Source organism: Metopolophium dirhodum, chromosome 1, assembly GCF_019925205.1.
Source record: "Metopolophium dirhodum isolate CAU chromosome 1, ASM1992520v1, whole genome shotgun sequence".
Lineage (NCBI taxonomy): Eukaryota > Metazoa > Arthropoda > Insecta > Hemiptera > Aphididae > Metopolophium > Metopolophium dirhodum.
The window spans coordinates 79612331-79632763 of record NC_083560.1 but is presented as its reverse complement, the minus strand read 5'-3'; the positions used below and the strand labels follow the sequence as shown (position 1 = coordinate 79632763).

At 28.5% G+C, this 20433-nt stretch overlaps 1 protein-coding gene across 4 annotated transcripts in view; it reads right to left on the bottom strand.

The window, feature by feature from the left end:
• Nucleotides 1–20433, bottom strand: part of LOC132937052 (papilin) — a 46763-nt gene that overhangs the window by 9089 nt on the left and 17241 nt on the right. For all 4 annotated transcript variants that reach the window (XM_061003885.1, XM_061003882.1, XM_061003883.1 and 1 more), the window contains exons 3-28: nucleotides 12688–12890; nucleotides 10353–10413; nucleotides 9916–9998; nucleotides 9697–9847; nucleotides 8947–9070; nucleotides 8612–8692; nucleotides 8366–8538; nucleotides 7803–7938; nucleotides 6681–6874; nucleotides 6217–6363; nucleotides 5328–5507; nucleotides 5084–5254; nucleotides 4813–4995; nucleotides 4590–4731; nucleotides 4387–4505; nucleotides 3398–4274; nucleotides 3182–3316; nucleotides 2843–3086; nucleotides 2544–2728; nucleotides 1939–2112; nucleotides 1600–1752; nucleotides 1137–1361; nucleotides 895–1071; nucleotides 652–828; nucleotides 384–560; nucleotides 136–315 (exon numbers count right to left, since the gene is read on the bottom strand). In XM_061003885.1, the coding sequence (XP_060859868.1) occupies nucleotides 136–315; nucleotides 384–560; nucleotides 652–828; nucleotides 895–1071; nucleotides 1137–1361; nucleotides 1600–1752; nucleotides 1939–2112; nucleotides 2544–2728; nucleotides 2843–3086; nucleotides 3182–3316; nucleotides 3398–4274; nucleotides 4387–4505; nucleotides 4590–4731; nucleotides 4813–4995; nucleotides 5084–5254; nucleotides 5328–5507; nucleotides 6217–6363; nucleotides 6681–6874; nucleotides 7803–7938; nucleotides 8366–8538; nucleotides 8612–8692; nucleotides 8947–9070; nucleotides 9697–9847; nucleotides 9916–9998; nucleotides 10353–10413; nucleotides 12688–12890 (4852 nt within the window). The remainder of the gene's footprint in view (nucleotides 1–135; nucleotides 316–383; nucleotides 561–651; nucleotides 829–894; nucleotides 1072–1136; nucleotides 1362–1599; nucleotides 1753–1938; nucleotides 2113–2543; nucleotides 2729–2842; nucleotides 3087–3181; nucleotides 3317–3397; nucleotides 4275–4386; nucleotides 4506–4589; nucleotides 4732–4812; nucleotides 4996–5083; nucleotides 5255–5327; nucleotides 5508–6216; nucleotides 6364–6680; nucleotides 6875–7802; nucleotides 7939–8365; nucleotides 8539–8611; nucleotides 8693–8946; nucleotides 9071–9696; nucleotides 9848–9915; nucleotides 9999–10352; nucleotides 10414–12687; nucleotides 12891–20433) is intronic.

Sequence of the window (20433 nt, the reverse complement as noted above, 5' to 3'; positions counted from 1 at the left end):
AATTATTTATGTCATTATAACATGTAGTATCTTTAGCATTATTGATTAAGCTTATCTACTCATCTACTCTCATGCACTTTAAAATTGGATTAAAAACGTAACTATTATTTTAAATCTAAAATGTATCAAACTTACCTTGGGTTTTGAGTGGGTTTATACATTTATGATTGCATGACTCTTTATTCAAGAAATTATTTTGAGTTCCTTTACAACCACCATAGTTAAATTGCGAACAGGAACGTGTTGATTTGTCATAATACCAACGTGAGAAGTTTCCTTTACAAGGTCCAGGCGTAAGTGGTTGCTCACAAGGGTCTGTTTACAGTTTAGAATAAAAAATAAATAAATATACGGTTAAATTATTCAATTATTAATTTGTATACCCAGAGTATCAGGAATAACACAAAGATGTTCACATTCTTCACGTGTTTGGAATTTGTTATTATTACCAAGGCATCCACCATAAACAAATTGCGCACATTGTTTTCGGTCTTGATCGTAGTACCAAGTAGGGTAATATCCTTCACATGGTCCCACGCTTTTTGGTAAGTAACATACATCTATACAATTAAATGTTTCCAATTGAGTAGTTCAATAAATACATTTTTGAATTAGTTGGTTATGTATTTATGTATTTATGTATATACGTACCTCGGCCAGATGGTTCAACACATATATCTTTACATTCTTCTTGCGTTTTGAAACGGTTATTATTTCCATTACATCCACCATACCAAAATCTTGAACAACCACCATACTCAGTATCAAAGAACCATTTAACTGTGAAATCTGAACAGCTACCGCGGTCTTTGGGCTCTTTGCATCTATCTAAAAGGTTTACGATTTATATGATTAATTCAAATATCTGTAAATAATTTATAGTTGTGTAGTTACCTCCAGGTAGAATAGGTTTAGATTGACATCCTTCGAAATTTTCCCCTTTAGACTCAGTTATACCATCTAAACAACATCCATATTTAGATGCCTCGCAACTACAGTTTTTAGTTTCATCTGGAGCTGGTGTATTTTTATCACTACAACATCCGTATTGAGTATATTCACAACCACACCCTAAGACAGAAAAACAAAATAATTAATTAAAAATATTATAAGAATATTAACTTTTAGCATTGTACCTTGCGAATTTGGACCAATTGCTTTAGTAATACCATCGGGACAGCAACCAAACTGGTATGTATGACATGCACAACCTTGGTACTGAGGCCCTGAAGCTGGTGTGAAATTATCTGGACAGCATTTATGTTCGGTGTATTGGCAACTACAGCCAGAGTTATTTGGTCCTCTAGCAGTTGTAGTATTGTCCGGGCAACATCCAAATGGCGTATAAATACATCCACAACCTAAAATAAAAACAATTTTCAAAATTATCGTCGGGTGGCCACCTTTTTTTATTTATACCAAGTCATATCACATTATAACTGCATAGATTATGCTTATTTTAAATATTAAATAATACATTTATTAGGTTATATATTATAGGTGCGTGAATTATAGGTATGTAAAATAAAGTATTCAACATAACAAATAATATAATTCAAGCAAAAAAAAAAAAAGTTGTGCGAGTTATTTTAAATATACCTTGTAGACTAGGTCCATTAGCTGGTACTATATTGTCTGGACAACAGCCATATTGGGAATATAGGCAACAGCCTTCTTTATTTGGTCCATGTGCAGCAGTAGTATTATCGTCACAGCATCCAAATTGTTCTTTAGCACACGCAGATAGACATTCTAGAAATATATCAGATAATATTGTCAAATAATAAGGGCTTACTTTATATTTTTTTCAACCATTTAATTATTATATCAAAGTTAAACAGTTTGGAATCTAATTTAAACATTTTAAGAATTTGAATCATAATGTATCAATAAAGAACGTAGAATATTATAATATATAGTATTTATTTTAATTTGTACCTGTGTCGTTTTCATTATAAGTACAATTATCGAAATCAACTCCTATACACCCTTCAAGATTATACCCTGATGCTGATGTTACTCCATCAGGACAGCATCCAAATTCTGATAATTGACATGAGTCTGTCAGTGGTTCTGAAGTAGATGTTATAGAAATGAAACCATCAGTTGTCACTAAAATGTATAATATTATGTGTTGGTACTTTGTAGTTTGAATCATTTTTAAATAATTGTTATGTTATTATGAATAATACAATTTACTGTATTTATTTTATAATACAGGGACGGGTAACACAATCTTGATATACAGCAATGTAAATCGTTTGAGTAGAAATCTGCATATTAGTAGGTACCTACTTTAAACACTCATAAAAAAGGTAACGTGGCTTAAAGCTTATTTTTTTAATTTTTATCAGTTATGAGTAGTAGTTTATCCTAAGTATAAACACAAAAATAATACGATAGAAAATAAAAATAATAACTTTTTTTACAACAGAAATTGCGTTTTTACTTTGATATTGATTAATTCTGTAATCCTTTCCGATATATCTATCACGTTTTATCTACAAAGTACAAATTGTAAAACCATAAATATCATAACTTACAATTATCTTGGGAGTCTGGGCAACCAGTCATGTTTGGTCCTGTAGCTGCAGTAACATTATCTGCACAACAACCATATGTTGTTTCTAAACACGAATCACATTCTCCTGATCCTTCAACGCATTCATAACATCCTTGGAAACTAGGTCCTGTAGCAGGAGTCATTCCATTTGGACAACAACCAAATCTGATATTTAAATTTACAAATTAAAAATGATTATTTATGATTAATAATGAATTATAATTATTTTTTATATTATTATTATTAGGCCATTACTATTATTAAATATATTAATATTACTGAGTATTTTTGCATCCGAGATCTGGTGTCAATGTCGTTGTCAAGACAGGCGTAGTTACTTCAACAGGACATCCTTCAAAATCATTTCCTAGTGAAATACTATAGCCATCTGTACAGCAACCGTACAAAGTAGCGTTGCACACAGAAGGAGGACATCCTTCATTTTTAGGACCAGTTGCAGGAGTCACACCATCCGAACAACAGTTATGTTCTGTGTCTTTGCAAGTATGTACATCTGGGCAACCTAAAAATATTTGTAATAAAAACAATTAATTGAAATTTCAAAGACTTAATTTATTTTTAAAATGTATTTAAATAGAACGAGTCTTCTGGCTGTACCAGCACTAAACGGTCCTTTAGCAGGCGTTTTGTCATCAAAACAACACCCAAATTCTGATGTCTGGCAACCAACCAATTTCTTTTTCTTCTTACAAATACGTTTGCTCTTCTTTGAAGCCGCAATCAATGGATTCGCTATCAAAAAAATATTTAATTGGTAAATGATTAGGTACATTTATTCAGTCCCAAAACCTAGGAATTAATTAAACGTTATACTTTTTTTAGTTGAATTAGTCACTGCAGTTAATGTTGTCATAACTACAGATGTTTCACTAGTATAGTCAGAAGTGCTAACTGATATCTCGGTTGATGATGCGATTGTTTCTGACGATGAAGGAGATGTAGATAGTTCGGTGCTTGATGATAAGTTGATGGTTGATGTAATATCAGTACTGGAAATTGCATCCGTACTTGTTTCAGTAATTAAATCAGATACTGCAGTGCTTTCTGTATCAGTGGAAGACATTGGCACAGTTGTTAACTCCATAGGAGTGGTTTTATCACTATTTTCGGTACTAGAATCAGCTGTAGATGATGAAATATCCACTGAAGATGATATATTTCCATTACTCGTCATTGTTTCAGTTTGAAGTGTTTCAGTCTGAGATGTAATTGTTGTTGGTTCAGGAGATGTTGACGGTGACGCCGAAGAAACTGGTGTAACAGTGTCAACTGTCGAGGAAACATCAATTGTTGTTGGCGTGTCAATAGTTGTTGGATCGGTTGTTGAAATATCTGTGGTTGATATATCAGTGGTTGACATTTCCGTTGTTGAAATAATGGTCGAGGACTCAAAGGTACTCGATAAATCATTTGAAATGTTAGGGATATTAGTAGTTTTAGCATTGGGAAAATTAAGTTTAGCATCTAAGATTGCTTGTCTCTTTTTACGTTTGGTTGGGGAAGTAGTAGTAATAGATTTTGGTTTTTTTTCTGTAGATGTTACTTTTATTTCTGAAAGAGTAGTGCTTCCTTTTTCAGAGTCTATTGAATCTGTAGTAAATATATTTGATTCTTCAGATTTCATTGTATTTTTTGAATCTGTATCAATCATATTATCATCGGGTGATTGTGTGTAGGACAATGTTGTAGCCTATAATAAAACAAATTAATAAAACATATAAAAATTCGTTTTGAAACATAAATCCTTTCCCTCCTAATTATTATAATTCACAGTCATTCTATTATAATAGAAACAAATTTACTTCATAATCCGGTTCAATTGCAAATGGCGTAACAGTTATCATTTCATCTTCACATTCTTCTTCTTCGAGCGTATCTTCTTCCGTAATTGGTTTCTTAGACTCAACAGGCATAATTTGGTCTATACAAAAACAAGCAAAAATTAATAATTCTGTATCAAAGATAATAATAAGTGAGTAAACTGATATAGAAAATAATATTTTACCTTCACCACAAGGCTGTTTATTACATTCATCACTAGTGTATAAAAGTGTTTCAGGTTTACACTGACTAGCGTCCACAGTGGAGTTTCCAACCATACAAAATACTTTCCTACTCTTTTCTCCAGAACCACAAGGTTTTGAACACTGTATAATATTCAATGAATTTATAAATTAATAATACAAATAATTAGACAAAATCGTTAGATATTCATTGCTTAAACATACTGCAGTCCAAGGGCCTGAAAACCATTCTCCTTTGCACGTTTCTTTTCCAGTACAGTTTTTAGTATCTTCATATTTTTTGCTTGGATCACATTTTACATTATCAACTTTTTTGATCGATTCACCAACTAAAGATCCACAAAAAACTTTTCTAATTTGTTTCCCAGTGCTGCATTTTGATGAACACTAGACATATTTTCACATAATTTTACCATAACAAATATGTCGTATCAAACAAAATAATAACAATAATATAATAGACAATGTAATATACCTCACTCCATTGAGTGGCGTACCACTGATACTCGCATGCATCTGAAGGAGTGCAATTTCTTATGACTTCTGGATATTTTGAATTCTTACAAAATTTAGTATCATATAATTTTCCTTTAGCATTTGCACAAATCACTTGTCTAGTTTCGAAATCCAAATTACAATCACCACACTACATTTAAGTAATAAAATATTAAATTATTGTTGATATAATTATATACTTGAAAAGTAATTTGTTTTCTTACTCCTGACCACGCAGAAGTCACCCAATCGACACCCTCACATGGACGTAGCTGGCATTTTTTTTCTGTGTCTGGTTTTTTAGTATCGCATTCGTCATCGTTTAAGACAATAATTTTTCTATCCACTTTTCTGTAGCAACTAACTTTTCTGGTTTGTTTACCTGCCCCACATAGTTGATTACACTGTTGATAAAAAAATTAAATTATCTAATTTAACCTCTAAACCGATTTCTTTTTATTAATATACTGAAAGTTAAAGAGATTCTTTTTAATGTGGAATGTTAATCGATTACCGTTATAATATTTCAATTAGGTACATATTACAAGATACATTTTATTATATTTTAAATTTAAAAATAACTATTATTATTATTCAAAATTATGTTAATTATAATATATTACAAAATACACATAATAATTTTATGTTGAATAAGAAATAAATACATTTTATGTTAATTATTAATTATTTTCTTTTCATGAAATATTTGACTTCCCAAAGCGATATTAATTCATCAAAACGAATGTTTTTTATTCCAGTAGTAGCAATTTATTTAAGATATGTCAAAATTGTCTACTGTTAGGCCCCAATTACAAGACAAAAACATAAAGACCTAACCTACCTTATGTAAATTATGCTATAAAAAATTTTGATCACTTAAACTAGTCTACATTATTTTTTCCAAAACAAATAAAAACCCACTATACTAATGTTATACTTAAAACTGATTATATTATTTTATATAAAGGTAATTTAAATCTTCTTTAATTAATATTAAAATTAAAATGTGTATATTATATTATGTTAAACACAAACAATAATAAAAATACTTAAAAATATAATTTGTAAATAATCTAACTATTTAATATTATTTTAAACAAATCCATTGCTTACAGGTTTCCAAGGATCAGTGTGCCATAATGGGCATTCTAGCCCCACATTGCATGGTTGTTCAGTGGCTGGCTTAGTTCCATCATACTGCTCACAATAGTTACTATCTGCGGGAACATCAACACCATTGATTCTTCGCACACATCCAACCTAAAACCATAATTACTTTCTATAAAGCACTTAAAATATCAATAGCCATGATTGATTCTTAAACAATGCACAGTGTTTCTCTTTCGAAATTTTACCAGTATCGAAGTTGGGCTCTAAAGGCGAACTACTGTTAATAAATCGTTGTTTAAGTATAATTATTTATTTTAATCTTTAAGTTCATGAATTCAATAAATTAAGTTTAAACACTAATACATTCTAGAAAAACAGTGTATATTTTAAATTGCTTAAATGTTTTTTAGTTAGCAATAATAAAAATAAATTTGAATGATTAATTTAAATTAATTAAAATGTTTTACTTCTCTAGTTTGTGTTCCGTTTGTTCCACATTTGTGTGTACATAATGTCCAATTAGCCGGAGCCCATTTAGGTGGACATGGTTCCATTGAACACGATTGTGATTTTAATGGTTCCAAACCTGGGTCACAAAGTTCTGCGGGTACAGGCATAGAGTCATTCTTTTGAGCACACCAAACGTTTCGAGTTCTTGTACCTTTAAGACAAAAATGTTAGTAAAATATAATGGTTTAATGTACAGACTATTACTTATAGATATTAATCTTTTGGTCATTTGATAAATTTTTTCAAAAATATTATATTTATACTTTATTTTGTACTTAGGTAATAATAATAATACACTAATAATAACTGATTTAATATTATCATTAAATTGTTCAATTTCAGTTTTCCTTATATAAGGTATAACATTTAACAAATTTCCATTACAAATGCTACTATATTTGTTAAATATTCCCGTTACACCCTGTACATATATGTAATTAACAAAACGTGAAAAAATATTGAACTCCAAGATTTTTCGGAATTTTTTTATATAATAATAGAATGTTCAACAATTAAATTTTAACTAAAATTAAAAATATTTAAAATTCTAATAAATCTATAACAGAATAATTCTCATTTTTGAAAGTATAATACCTAGATAGAACACAGAATAAATTTAAATTATTTCAAAATTGTATCACCTCTATGAAATACTAAGTCTTTACAATATATGTTTTTAAAATAAAAATAAAAAAATCCTAACCTAAAAATCTGATTGTGATTTACAAACAAAATAAATAAAATAAATAAATCAATTTACTGTAGTAGTTCCTCTCATATTTTTAAAAATTTACAAATTTATGTGCAGTATACTACAACTGAGTAGATATAAGGATTATTGTTGATTGTAAACTTATATATAGAATACACATTTGTAGAATTTATAGTAAAAAAAATTTATATTGTCTTCAGTTAATTACACGTAATAAAATATAACAATTTCAAGTAAAATGGACAAATATATTTTATGTACCTATTGTATAAAATTTTATTTACCTAACAAGTACCTAACTGAACTACGTATATGGTATATCTAATTAAAATCCGTAAAGCAAAAAATAAATGTTTACTGTTATTACCTCCGCCGCAAGTCGTATTGCATTCAGTAAACTCATTATATATCCAACCGTATCCTTTGGATAATGTTAGTTTTGCAGCACTAGTTGGAATGCTATATTCGTATTCGATTCCGGGGTTAGCTTCTTGATACAGTAACTAGTGTAATATATAATACAAATATCGTTAAAAATGTTTTTTAACTATAAATAAACTAGGTATATACTAATTTTTGATTAATCGAATGCTTTTATTTTTATCGAGTAAAATGTTAATTAAAACTAATTGGTGTCAAGTTTGCGCCCATACTGGCTTAAAGGCTTACGGTAAATCATTATTCATCACATAGTTAGTAGGTAAAAAAAAAATGAATATTTACTACTTAATTAGTGGAAAATAGATCCATAAATCATCACTATAGAGAAATATAAATTTTAACGCTATATGAAATTTAATTAACAATTAAAATATTTTGAATGAATACAAGGACCCTGGACCATTCATAATTATTTTGATTTATTATTATTTATTATAACTTGCAGTTAGTAAATATAAAATTGGAAAACTACTAAACTCAACTACTTACCACGATATAAATGGCTTCTGAAATTGGTCCTAAAGATGTAATTATTTCGGGTGTGTAAAGTGCTCGCTTTTTCCTCTCATAATGGAAAACGGAATTACAGATTTTCAGACTTCTAGGATAATCGATCTTCCAATTACCATTCAAGTAGTAGTGTCCAGAAATGTTTCTAATTGCTTTAAATGTTATATTTATGTTATAAAGTGTTATGTAAAGAATGAGCACAAGCGTTTTAGAACTTTAAATTACCTAAATAATTATTAGATGGCTGAATTTCCCTTACTCTTATGTTAGTAGCACCTGCTGGAATTAGAAGTATATCCGTATACCCTAAAAAAAAAAAACATAAATAATTATTTAAATTAATAATATAATATAGATTATACATGAAAAATAAAATAATTGATACAAATAATTTTATTGAAAGTATATTTTAATTTCACTTGAACTGTAGAAAACGCTTTAAATCTCATACTTAAAACGCTCTTTAAACAACACTTATTATACGGGCAGTTTGATAAAAAATTATAAATATTATAATTATTATGACGCCGTTAACAAATATAAATTATATAGCTACGTACCGTACTGTAAATCATTCATGTCCAAAATTCCTTGCACGGTGTTGCAGTTGGATCCATCTCCTCCACAGTTTCGACAACGATCTTCTCTTACCGGTGAACCCAATAGATTATCACATCCCACTGACTAAAATTTATATTTATTTAATCCACAATTGTAGGTATTTTATATTAATATTACAATAATTAAATACGGGGTAGTTTAAATATATAAAATTAGAATTTAGTTATGTAAGCGTAATACGTGTATCCATGTGTATTTAACCAAAATATTGATATACCTAATTCGTATAACTGAAACTTTGAAATGTTTATAATATTGAAACTCAAAGGATATCGTTATTTAATATAGTGTTATTCCATTAAAGATGAAATATAGCAATGAAATAAACTATACAACGGTGTCTGATTTTTCCAAACATCAAACAAAAATATTCAAAAGGTAATATAGACTACGACTGTAGGTAAGTATACAAATATGTGAATACAAATTTCAAATGTAATTTATAGAATGATAATGAATAATATATTCTTAAATTTGGCTATTCACCACAAGGAAGTACTTATATATAATTATCTCAAATTCACTTATTGTATAAAACATATTTTTACGGGTACCTACTAAAAATAAATAATACTTCTAACAAATAATAATTTGAATTACGCTGGAATAAGTACTAGATAAATAAAATACTTGAAAACGAGTATGGGGTTTTTTTAAACTTGAACAAACAATAATGACAATGAAATTACCAAACATTTTCCATCGACGCAAACGTCCAATTTTTCTTCATCGCACGTTGTACCATCGATTACTTTATTTCTATGTCTGTAATAAAATCGTTCCCCTTTCGGCATACAATTCAGTTCACATTTATTCGGAGCTTTGGTGTAGGGAACCCACCTGTGTAAATAATTGATATTTTATGACGTACCTATGACAATACAAAGTTTTTTTTTGTTTTCACTTACTCGTATGTCAATCCTTCAAATGGTACTCGGTTAAATGCAGCGCATTGTTCCAGTCGGAAATCCAGGCTTTTTCTGGGACATTCCTATAAAAATCAATGAATATTTCAAACGTGTTTGTGTTATAACGTTCATTAAAACGATGCATTGATTAAGAATAATTTTTGTTAAATTATAATAGCATTAATTTAAAACTAGGGTTCCTTACTCAATTGATTTTGTTAATATTAGGTATATGGATATAATGTGCATTCGATAAATTTGTTCAAGTGTGGCTTGACTGTATTTTTATCAAAAATATGAGATCCATACTACTGTATATTATACGAAATCAATTTAGTAGTTTAAAAAATATAGCTATGGTTTATAAGGATAATTTTCGATTTTATATTACAAACGATTTTCCACTTCTATATTTGTAACAAGTGTAGTATACTCACTTGAATATTACAGGAATAATATCTTTTCGATGATCCTGTACAATCTTCGGAACCGTCTTGTCTAAAAACAAAAATAAGTTTTATAAGTAAGTTATTAGTAGTAGGTACTTATCTAATATTATATCATGTAAGTATATTAGACATTCGTGAGTCAATTCGTTTCATGCGAAAAATTATTTAATGGACACCGGATACCGTTTGTTGATATTTGCCAAATAAAATAACAATACTAGTTAAACAAAAATATTTTTGACTAACGCATTTTTAAGGACACTGTACCTAAAATTATTTGATTTCATAGAAGTTCGCCTTGAAACTCTCGTGGAGTTTATTAATAATTATAAGCTATTACAAATTAAAATTTTAGCACACTGCATTAACTATTAATGATCAATATTCACGCCAATTAATCATATCAGTGTAGTTTCATTATTTTCAATAAACGTCATGATTTATGTGTTATTTAGTGTATCTATGGATCATGGATCTATCTATTCAACAATTATTTATTTATTTTGCATAAAAAAAATCCTGGTAGGAAATTTGAAATTGTAGGTAGGTGCTTATGTTATCTTATTTAAATATGTATGGAGCAATCATTAAGTAATTAGCATGAATTATAATATAAGCGAATAATATGTTAATGGCCGATATGAGGTGTGGTCTATCATCATAATATTATCGTTGTATAAATTATATAATATTACACGTTAGTTAATTGTTATACTATTAGGAGGTATTGGCTACTCGGGTGAATGATCAACCATTTTTTTTTCAGGAATGTCTGGCTTGGGGAGGCAGTTATAGAAATCTTAACGAACAAATTATTGGTGCGCCGGATAAAAGGGAATAAGTCAAAATCACTATATCTACCTAGTACTTAGGTAATTTTCAGGAAATAAAAATATGTCTCATTTTTGTATTAGATAAAGCCATTATGCTTTTAATTTTTAATAATTCATAGATGATATTTTATTTGAGATATTAAGAAAAAATAAAAAAATAAAATCTTTAATTGTTTACTAGATATAAACACATTAAGGTGCCCGGTCCCGGTGCCATTGTAATTTTGTATAGAAAAATACTCTCTACGGAAATAATGATCCTGTTCTGTAGAATCAACTAAATTTTTTTTTAACTAATAGAGGGTAATATTTTACAGGCCGCATCAAACTCCAATATTTTAATCTTAAACTTTATAAAATGTCTTCAAAAATAATACAATTATTTTAAGCGTTTTTTTATAAATTATATTATACCATTATTTGAAATAAAATTAAAAAATTTTATTTTATTTGGCGTGTAGGAAATGTTCTCCTTTCAGATAAAAAAATAGTTATCAAAATCCGACAATTTCACAAGGCTTGAGAATTATTCCCGTGAAGTCATTTTTTTCGATATAATACACCCTATCAACCTTCCCTAAATATGTATCGGGTAGTAGATTAGTGAAAAAGTATTATAATAAAGTTGGCAACTAAAATATAAAATTTAATTTTCAAATTGTATAGAATTGCGGAAAATTTAAAAACTAGCACCGAGCCCCTTAACATAACGATAACACGTTTTGTTGTGAATAACAATCGAAAAATGGCCAAATTGACTTATTTATTTTTAGTTTTCACTCATATACCAGCCAAATAATTTTTATAGAGCTATCTATATTTTGTATCACATATAATATGTAACAATAAACTATATCTACATTTTAATAATTTGTACACGGATACATTATATAGATTCTATAATTCTATACATACTTCCACACCTACTATGTAGGTACAATTCAATACAATAAATCTTTGTGGAATATGTAATATAGGAAAGAGTTAATTCAACAAATTATATCGTTATATATTTATTTCAATTGTTATTTAATTATTTATATATTGTATAATCTTTAAAAGTATTTAAATTTGATTAGGTTAATGGATCGATTTTGATGCACATTTTGAAGTCAAACATTAATTGACATTAGTTTGCCTGTAACTCTTAGTGGAACTAAAATGCATAGGTACATATCGTTAATTAATGCGATTTTATAGACCCACTCTATGAAAATAAAAGTGTTTTATGTATTTCACTGTGCATTTACATTCATCAAACATAGCCAACATGGGTGATTACATAATTATCCGTTCCCTGTATAATTATCAACTCTAAGGGCTGATGATGCATTCAGTACAACCCCTTGGCAAGCACAGAGTAGCCATAATTAATATATCAAAATTCATATAAGCACCTATTAAAATTATTTTAGTTATAGTCATTATTTGGAAAATACTAAACTTCAAACAGTTATTATATGCTTATAATAGGTAGGTACGTGTCATACCTGTATGTCAGACATCTCCTGGTTTGAAACGCGACTCCTCCACCACAGCTACGGGAACATTGACTATCGTCGGACCACGGACTCCATTCACCACTCTCCGATGTACTCCCGTCCAGATAAACATGGTATTCTGGTACGAATCCGGAGCTGCTAAATGTATTGTTCCATTGTTGTCTTTTGTGTCGACCATGTCGGAGGTGATGCTAAGAATTCAAACCATATATGATACAATTAATATTAGATATATCTAATGGACAACGATAAACATCAATCAGTTGAAGTTCACGATGCGTTAGATGTAAACACTAATAATATATATCATTTGAATTTAATGATCTGACATATTTTAGCACAATACATGAATCATATTATGCACGTGAGTACGTTACGTTGAATGTATTTACTTGTTTTGTATTTCATCGTGTAAATAGTATTGTATTTCTCAACTATCAGTAGTTTAATATAAATAAACATTTTTAATATTCAATTTGACCTGGCTTGAAGGAAAATAATGTATATTTTACCGAGATTTGTGTAATACGTACCTAATTAGTATAATAGTGTATAACACAGTTCAGTATTAGATATTTAAATTCAAATTAATAATATTTAAATTGAAAAATAACACCCAATTATTGTAACAAATAAACTATTCTCATTATAGACGGTTTAATCCAGAATAAACGGTATAGCTAACGTAACGTAACCATTTTTTTTTTTATCAAATTACTAGCTGACACGGCTATTGCTATTGCTATTGCTTTTGAGCAGTATTTTATCATTTTTATCAAGTAGGCAATCTAACTGTGGTAGATCGCGGAAACCGCGTGGTGCGTACGTAGGTGTATAATTTAACTCTTAAGTATCAAAAATTAAAAAAATTGGTCCACCGAACCCGTGGTTCGAACTTGATACATTCTATACTAACTTACACATAGGCTTATCACATTAATGATAGTAATAATTATTATTAAAACCAATATCAACCATTTATAAACAAAAAATAATAGTGATAATGTCATAATCCCTGTTTGAAAACTTCCTCGGGTTGGACATCTTATTTACCTTTCACCGCGACAAAATGTAGCCTACCTATCTTCTTCCCCGAGGTCTAATCTATCTCTGTACCAAATTTCATCGCAATTGGATGAACGGTTTGGAAATGCATAATGGACACAGTCAGTCCCAAACTTTTTTTGTCTTTTATATTTTATATGGTTAGATTAGATCTTAATATTATATTGCAGGTAGTTTAGCTCAGTTGTGATATGTATTTACAAATAAATATAGGTACATAAAAACGCATGCGCTTTTTATAATCATATTTTAAATTCTATAAATAAAGAAATAGTTAGTTTTTATAGATTTTCATTAACATTTTAACATTAAGTACTTATGTAATTTTGAAATATTCTATGGTCGTTTTATATCTTTTTATTATATTGTATCTGATTAATTTTTTATTTTAATTTTTATTTGTATGTCGCATGTGCAATGTGTTATGTCGTAAATATCCCATTTTTACTTTTGATTTAAGAAATATGCGTATTCATAATAGTATTATAATTTTCTTAACTTAACTTTTAAGCTTTATGTATTTAAGGTTAAAGTAATATAATTTAATGAAGGAGAAAAATTCAAAAATATAGAAAGCTCGTTGTTATCAATTCACAAGTAATTCGTTTATTATGCTGAAAAATCAATGAACCGAGACCAATAAAAAAAACCTTAACAATCGAAATATTTAATTTAATTCACTCGCCAATGTGTTATACCTATAACCTATTACCTACATATAATAGTTGTTACAACTTATAACCTATATTATATTAGGTATATAATAATTTATAAATAATGGTGTTCACGACTGCGTATTAAAATATAATCTTATTATGTTAATATTTTTTTACTCATCAAATCGGTCTTAATTGTATCATAACAAACCTGTTAATAATATCTAATAAAAATAAAGACTCGAGAAAAAGGTGTAGGCACGGATGGCGGTGACCGGACACGTATTGTAACGACTAGACATATATTATGAGATCGGGAGTTCGTTAAAGGTGATTAATGGAGTGTTAAAAATAACGCCACGACACCCTGTCACGGCTCGGGCGATTCTCACGATTTCCTAATCATCGTGGTCGTGAAAAGAAAAGAAAAAAAAATGGTGCAAAATGAAGGAAATAACATCGAAACGCTGATGATTACGTATCGGTTACAAAATCAGAGAATATATTATTATTATAATAATGCAGAGGATAATAGCATAAAATAATATAAATTATTTCCTACGCCGGGACACGGGCGTTGAGCTATGAAATCACGAGCCCCGACACACATGTACGTACAACACAAGCGATATGTGCATGATGTGTATTTTTTGTGGTACTGTGTATTATACTGTGTAATATGCTTATATATATGTATATATATTTCATACAATATATGGGTACATATTATTATTATTATTATTATTATTATTATTATACGTGCGCGGTGCGCGTTATAAGATACTAATCTGGAAAGGACGACCGATTCGGATGTGCCGTGCACGTAACTCGTCTTTAAAATTATTATACTGTGCACCGTTTGTCTCGAATTACGCAGGTATTTTGTTAAACACCACCGAAATACCGAGAAAACGAGATACTCGATACGTTATCGCCTTAAATAATAATTATATTCAAGATTTTCTATTAAAACGATTTATCATAAGGCCCCGCGTGTTGTGTTAAAACATACCCATTTGTATTCTCTAAAATCCACCGAAAATCCTCAAAGCCATAATAATATGAGTAACGATATTAGGCATTAATCGTAGAATAGTATAACGTTCGACGGTATTCTAAAACGTACAATGCACTTAGTTTACTGCATCGATTTCGACAGTTAATAAAAAAAAAAAAAAAAAATCTAAAACTGATTATTATTATTATTATTATACGATATACGTCACTGGTAACAGACGCATGGCTGCCTCGCATAGTTCTAATATATTTCTATAAATTTACTGACCTACCTAACCGGACAATCGGTTCACATTGTTTGTAAGACGACATTTTTCGTAAGACATATTTGATTGGATTCGTTAACATTTTTATTTTTTAAATTAATTACATCCTATAACTATTATTTAATATTTTTATTAAGGCATCTACCGAAATATGTGTAATTACTTATTTTTATTTTATATACGTTGTACGCATATTCCATATTATAAGTAAATAAAACTGTTGCCTACTATAATTTTTAAGCAATGGTACCTATCAACATTAACTACAGTACATCGGGTGTCTTGTTTCAAATGTTGACAAGTGTACCTACATTATTACATAATAATACAAAAATATTATGATCTACACGGCAATAGTATTCAATCACAATACCGACCATGAAACAGATTAAATTGTCGGATTTTCTACGCACCAAGCCATCAAATAGCATTGTCACATGAACATTATATTTTATTATTATCATTTCCAAAAACACATTATTCATAGAGTTTTCATGTTGTCGAACCAAGGACACCCCTCGTGGAAGAGCATTGTAATTTTCCTTTACTTGAGAGCGTTAAACTTTATAAGAAACTCAAATTCAATAAAATCAGTACAACAACCTATTAAAAAAGGTACTCTACGTCGTGATTTATATAGTGCAAGTCGCAAGTGTAAATTATGTTAGTATCTTAGTAAGATTCGTTAATAGGTATTAGGTTACCTAATTTAAGTGGGGAAAAATACAAATATTTTCAGTGTGTAATTGTATATTAATATTATACCAAATAGTATTGCGTATATCAAATTATGTCTGCTAGCGAAAATATCTAACGTAATATTAAAAATATTAAAAAACGGCTGGTCGATTTACTATTTGTCTCATTGAATTATACCTATCGTCTTATTTTTCACATTAAAAAAATATTTTAAACAGATTACGTTTATATCTTGTCGAAGTTCAATTAATTGCATATAAAATATAATTGTTGAGGTAAACTTGTTTTATATTATTTAATTATTTGTTTCCTTATATAAGTTATAGACTACAGTTATTATATCTATCACAATTTTAAAATATATAATAGTACTTGAACCTCCTACAACCTATTTATATAAGATAAATTCATAAATTACAAACATTTCAATCAATAATTATTTACTCTATGAAAGGGTTACGTATTAGGTAGGTACCTATAATTACCACTAATCAGCGAAATGAAAAAAGAAATCTATTTCTATTTATAAATATTTTGGCTGCAATCAGACAAATTATGAGTTTAAAAAAATGTAAATGTTCCATTACTATTACATTACATTATAGTTAGGTACCAGTTACCAACTATAATATCTAGACACTTATCAAAATTGAGTCGTTAAATGTGTGGATTGTAGAATGATAAACATGTTTTGTAATAACTATAATACAGTTTGCTTAATATTACCTGTTGGTTTTTTACTGACGATAAATTACTAAGCTACACAACTTAAAACAAGTTTCTGACTACTAATTCAGTAAAATCACGCGTAATCCCATATTAGATATGAAATATACAAATTAAAAAAATATATATAACTACATTATTCTAAATAATACATGACCAATTATGTTTCATGTCCAACTGCAGATAAGTAGCTAAATTTACTTTGTTGAAAAGTACAACACGCATAGGCAGTTAGGCAGTAGGCACGTTATACACCTAATGTGTAGGTACATGTTAACACTCGCATAACTAAAATTATCCATTTATTTCGTTCAAAATGTAAGTTATATGTCCAAAACTAAGCAATTATTAATGATATGAATATTATGGTGAAAATCATTATATTATTTATGTTATAATTTTGTGAAATGTAATATGAGGTGTATAAGTTATACCTACTCATTATTTTTAATTTCTAAATGGTCCATCCAAAAATTGTTAAGTGGTTTAAAAAAATGTCTTTAGGCATCTTTCATGATTTTCTTTAAAACTATTGAAACATTCAACAACGTATAAATAATTTATATTATAGTAATGTAGATGGACTACGGATGCTCCATGAACATTTTTGAGCTTGAAGGTTTGATTAGGTAGTGATAAAATAAAAGTATAAATTACAACTAAATATAATATGATAATAGTATATCGTTTGCAATGTATGATATTATTTGGGTACTGCACTATTTAGTATAAAAAATTAGTTATACAAAGCTGTATTAGCAGCGATAAAAAGTTGAGTATTTATAGAAAAAAAAACTATGATATATAAAATCTGTATTATAGGTATGTATATAATTCTTACTAATTTAAGAGCAAAAATCTTTTGGTAGTAAAAATAGCAATTAGTAATTAAAAATAACTTGGTAATTTGTTACTGAATATAATTTAGTTTTGAAATAGGTAGATTCAGATAAATGCAATTTGTGCACACATTTTTAACTTACACCAAAATTACCTACAATATTATTTGGTTATACACTTATGCATTAACAAAAAGGGTTAGGTTCAATATTCTATCGAGGATCGTATATAATGTTCGTTCCTTTACGTAAGTCACTAGGTACTAATTCACTAGTATCTATATCAATCTAACATTTCATCGATTTGATGAAAATAATATTGTAATCACGAATGGCTGTCGACTAAAGAATTTAAAATGTCCATCTATTGTTTGTCTGTTTCTTTTTCAAACTACCGTCTTTGCACCATCGGCACACATAACTAACTATCCAGGTACGTAGCTTAACATAAATAACCGCAACAGGATACCTAATATATATATTATGTGCAGTGTATAATATAAATGTTGTATAGTAGAAGTTTATTATTGTTTAACAGTGGAATTTTAAAATCCTATTTCTCGTAGGTATTTATAACAACGTCCGTGCAATTGGAACAACGGGCACGTATTTCCGACCAAATAAAAAAATAAAAGTCATAAAAATGTATATTTTTTTAATCTACACCAGTAGTTATGGTTTACTGTAGTAATTCTAATATAAAGAAACTTCATTGTGATCTCCTCGATTAAAATCAAAGTATAAATGTATAAATAAAAATAATAATCTATTATAATACATAATATTATGTAATCGAAGTTAAATCTGTATGAAAACGTTTACCAACATATTTTCAAATTAATACTTGAAAAAGGAGTTAAACTAATACTCCTTTAATAATTAGGGACCTATGTATTATCTAGAAAATCAATTAATGTGGTTGACTACATGTATACCTAAGAACGTAACAAAACTATTAGGTATTCACCAACATTATATACACATATAGGTAGGTGCAAAAACAAATAAAAACAACATCAAACAAAAATATATAGGTGCCTACGTTTAGCCCGTCTAGGTATAGATAGGTGGATTAATATTTAATTCAATAATGCTATTATAATGTAGGCAGGTACCTACATTGTTGTTTGATTTATAACTCATGCGGTAAACACAGCATTAAGTTGAAACTAACCACGAGATAAACACGGCATTAAGTTGAAACTAACCATGCGCACGATTAAGTTAAATGATATATCCATTATTGTTGCTACCACTAACATGGTAGGTATATAGGTACACATAATAATATGACTATATGAATATAATATTATGGAGAAGCCCGCTGTCCAGAAGATTTCCTGTTTAATCTACAAGGGGTTTTTTTTTTTTTTTTTTGAATAATTATAATTTAATCCTTAACAAAGCAAAGAGATATTTGTCATATTTTCGTGTCTATTGTGTCACATAACAAACTTGACTTTAAATCGCCATTAAGGCGTGTTGATAAATAGCTTTCAGTGACCATTATGTTTCCGTTTTGCCGGACAAAAAGATGGGTATGTGTGTATAAACTAAAAAGCCGCACACATGATTTATGACCATTACGAATCCGTGTTAGAAAAAAAAAAGTGGAATAATAATTTATTTGTATATTTGAAATACAATTATTTTAATCGCTTGACAAACAGGTGGCAAAAGGAATAAGGATAAAATCTTAAGATATATTTTTTTAGATTCTTGAATTTTCTTCATAACGTTTAGTCTGTGGATTATAGGTATTTTATTTAATAATGAATGTATACGGGCTTAAGTTTAAATAAAATAAAATCTATGGATTGCGTCGGTATAAGTAACAAACAATAATATTATATTATAATATGCAGTTATATAATATGGTGAACATTAAACAAAATATAAAACGAGACACAGTTCTTTTTTGATTTTTAAATAAATTGAGAAGTACATTTATATTTGTACTTGGTAATTTATTATTCGTCGTAGTTGAAAATCCTTAAAAATAATATCAGGACCCTATCATACACATTACACTAGTTATAAAAAAAATCTTTACAGATGCAAGATCCGTGTACAATACATTGATGTTTAAGAATTGTAGAGTAATAGTAGAAGCTAGATAAAATATTGAAACTACAAAACTAAATAAAATAACATGACGAATGTAAATCAAGTCTGACGATGGATAATAATGCCCCTAACGAGTTCTGTAAAACAAATATAGAATATCAAGTGAAGTGGTAAAATACAATATCTAAATTATGGGTCGATGACTTTAATGCTTAATATGAGTTCAAGAATCGCTCAATTTTTTATTAGGTACTCTGTTTTCATATAGTTTTCATTTACTGACATAAGGTACTTAAGTTAGAAAACTGGTCTTAAGTACCCACCAGATTTATTAGCGAGTACACTAACATTCGATCGACGTAGTTGGAACTATTAAACTGTGTTAAAAATATAATATAA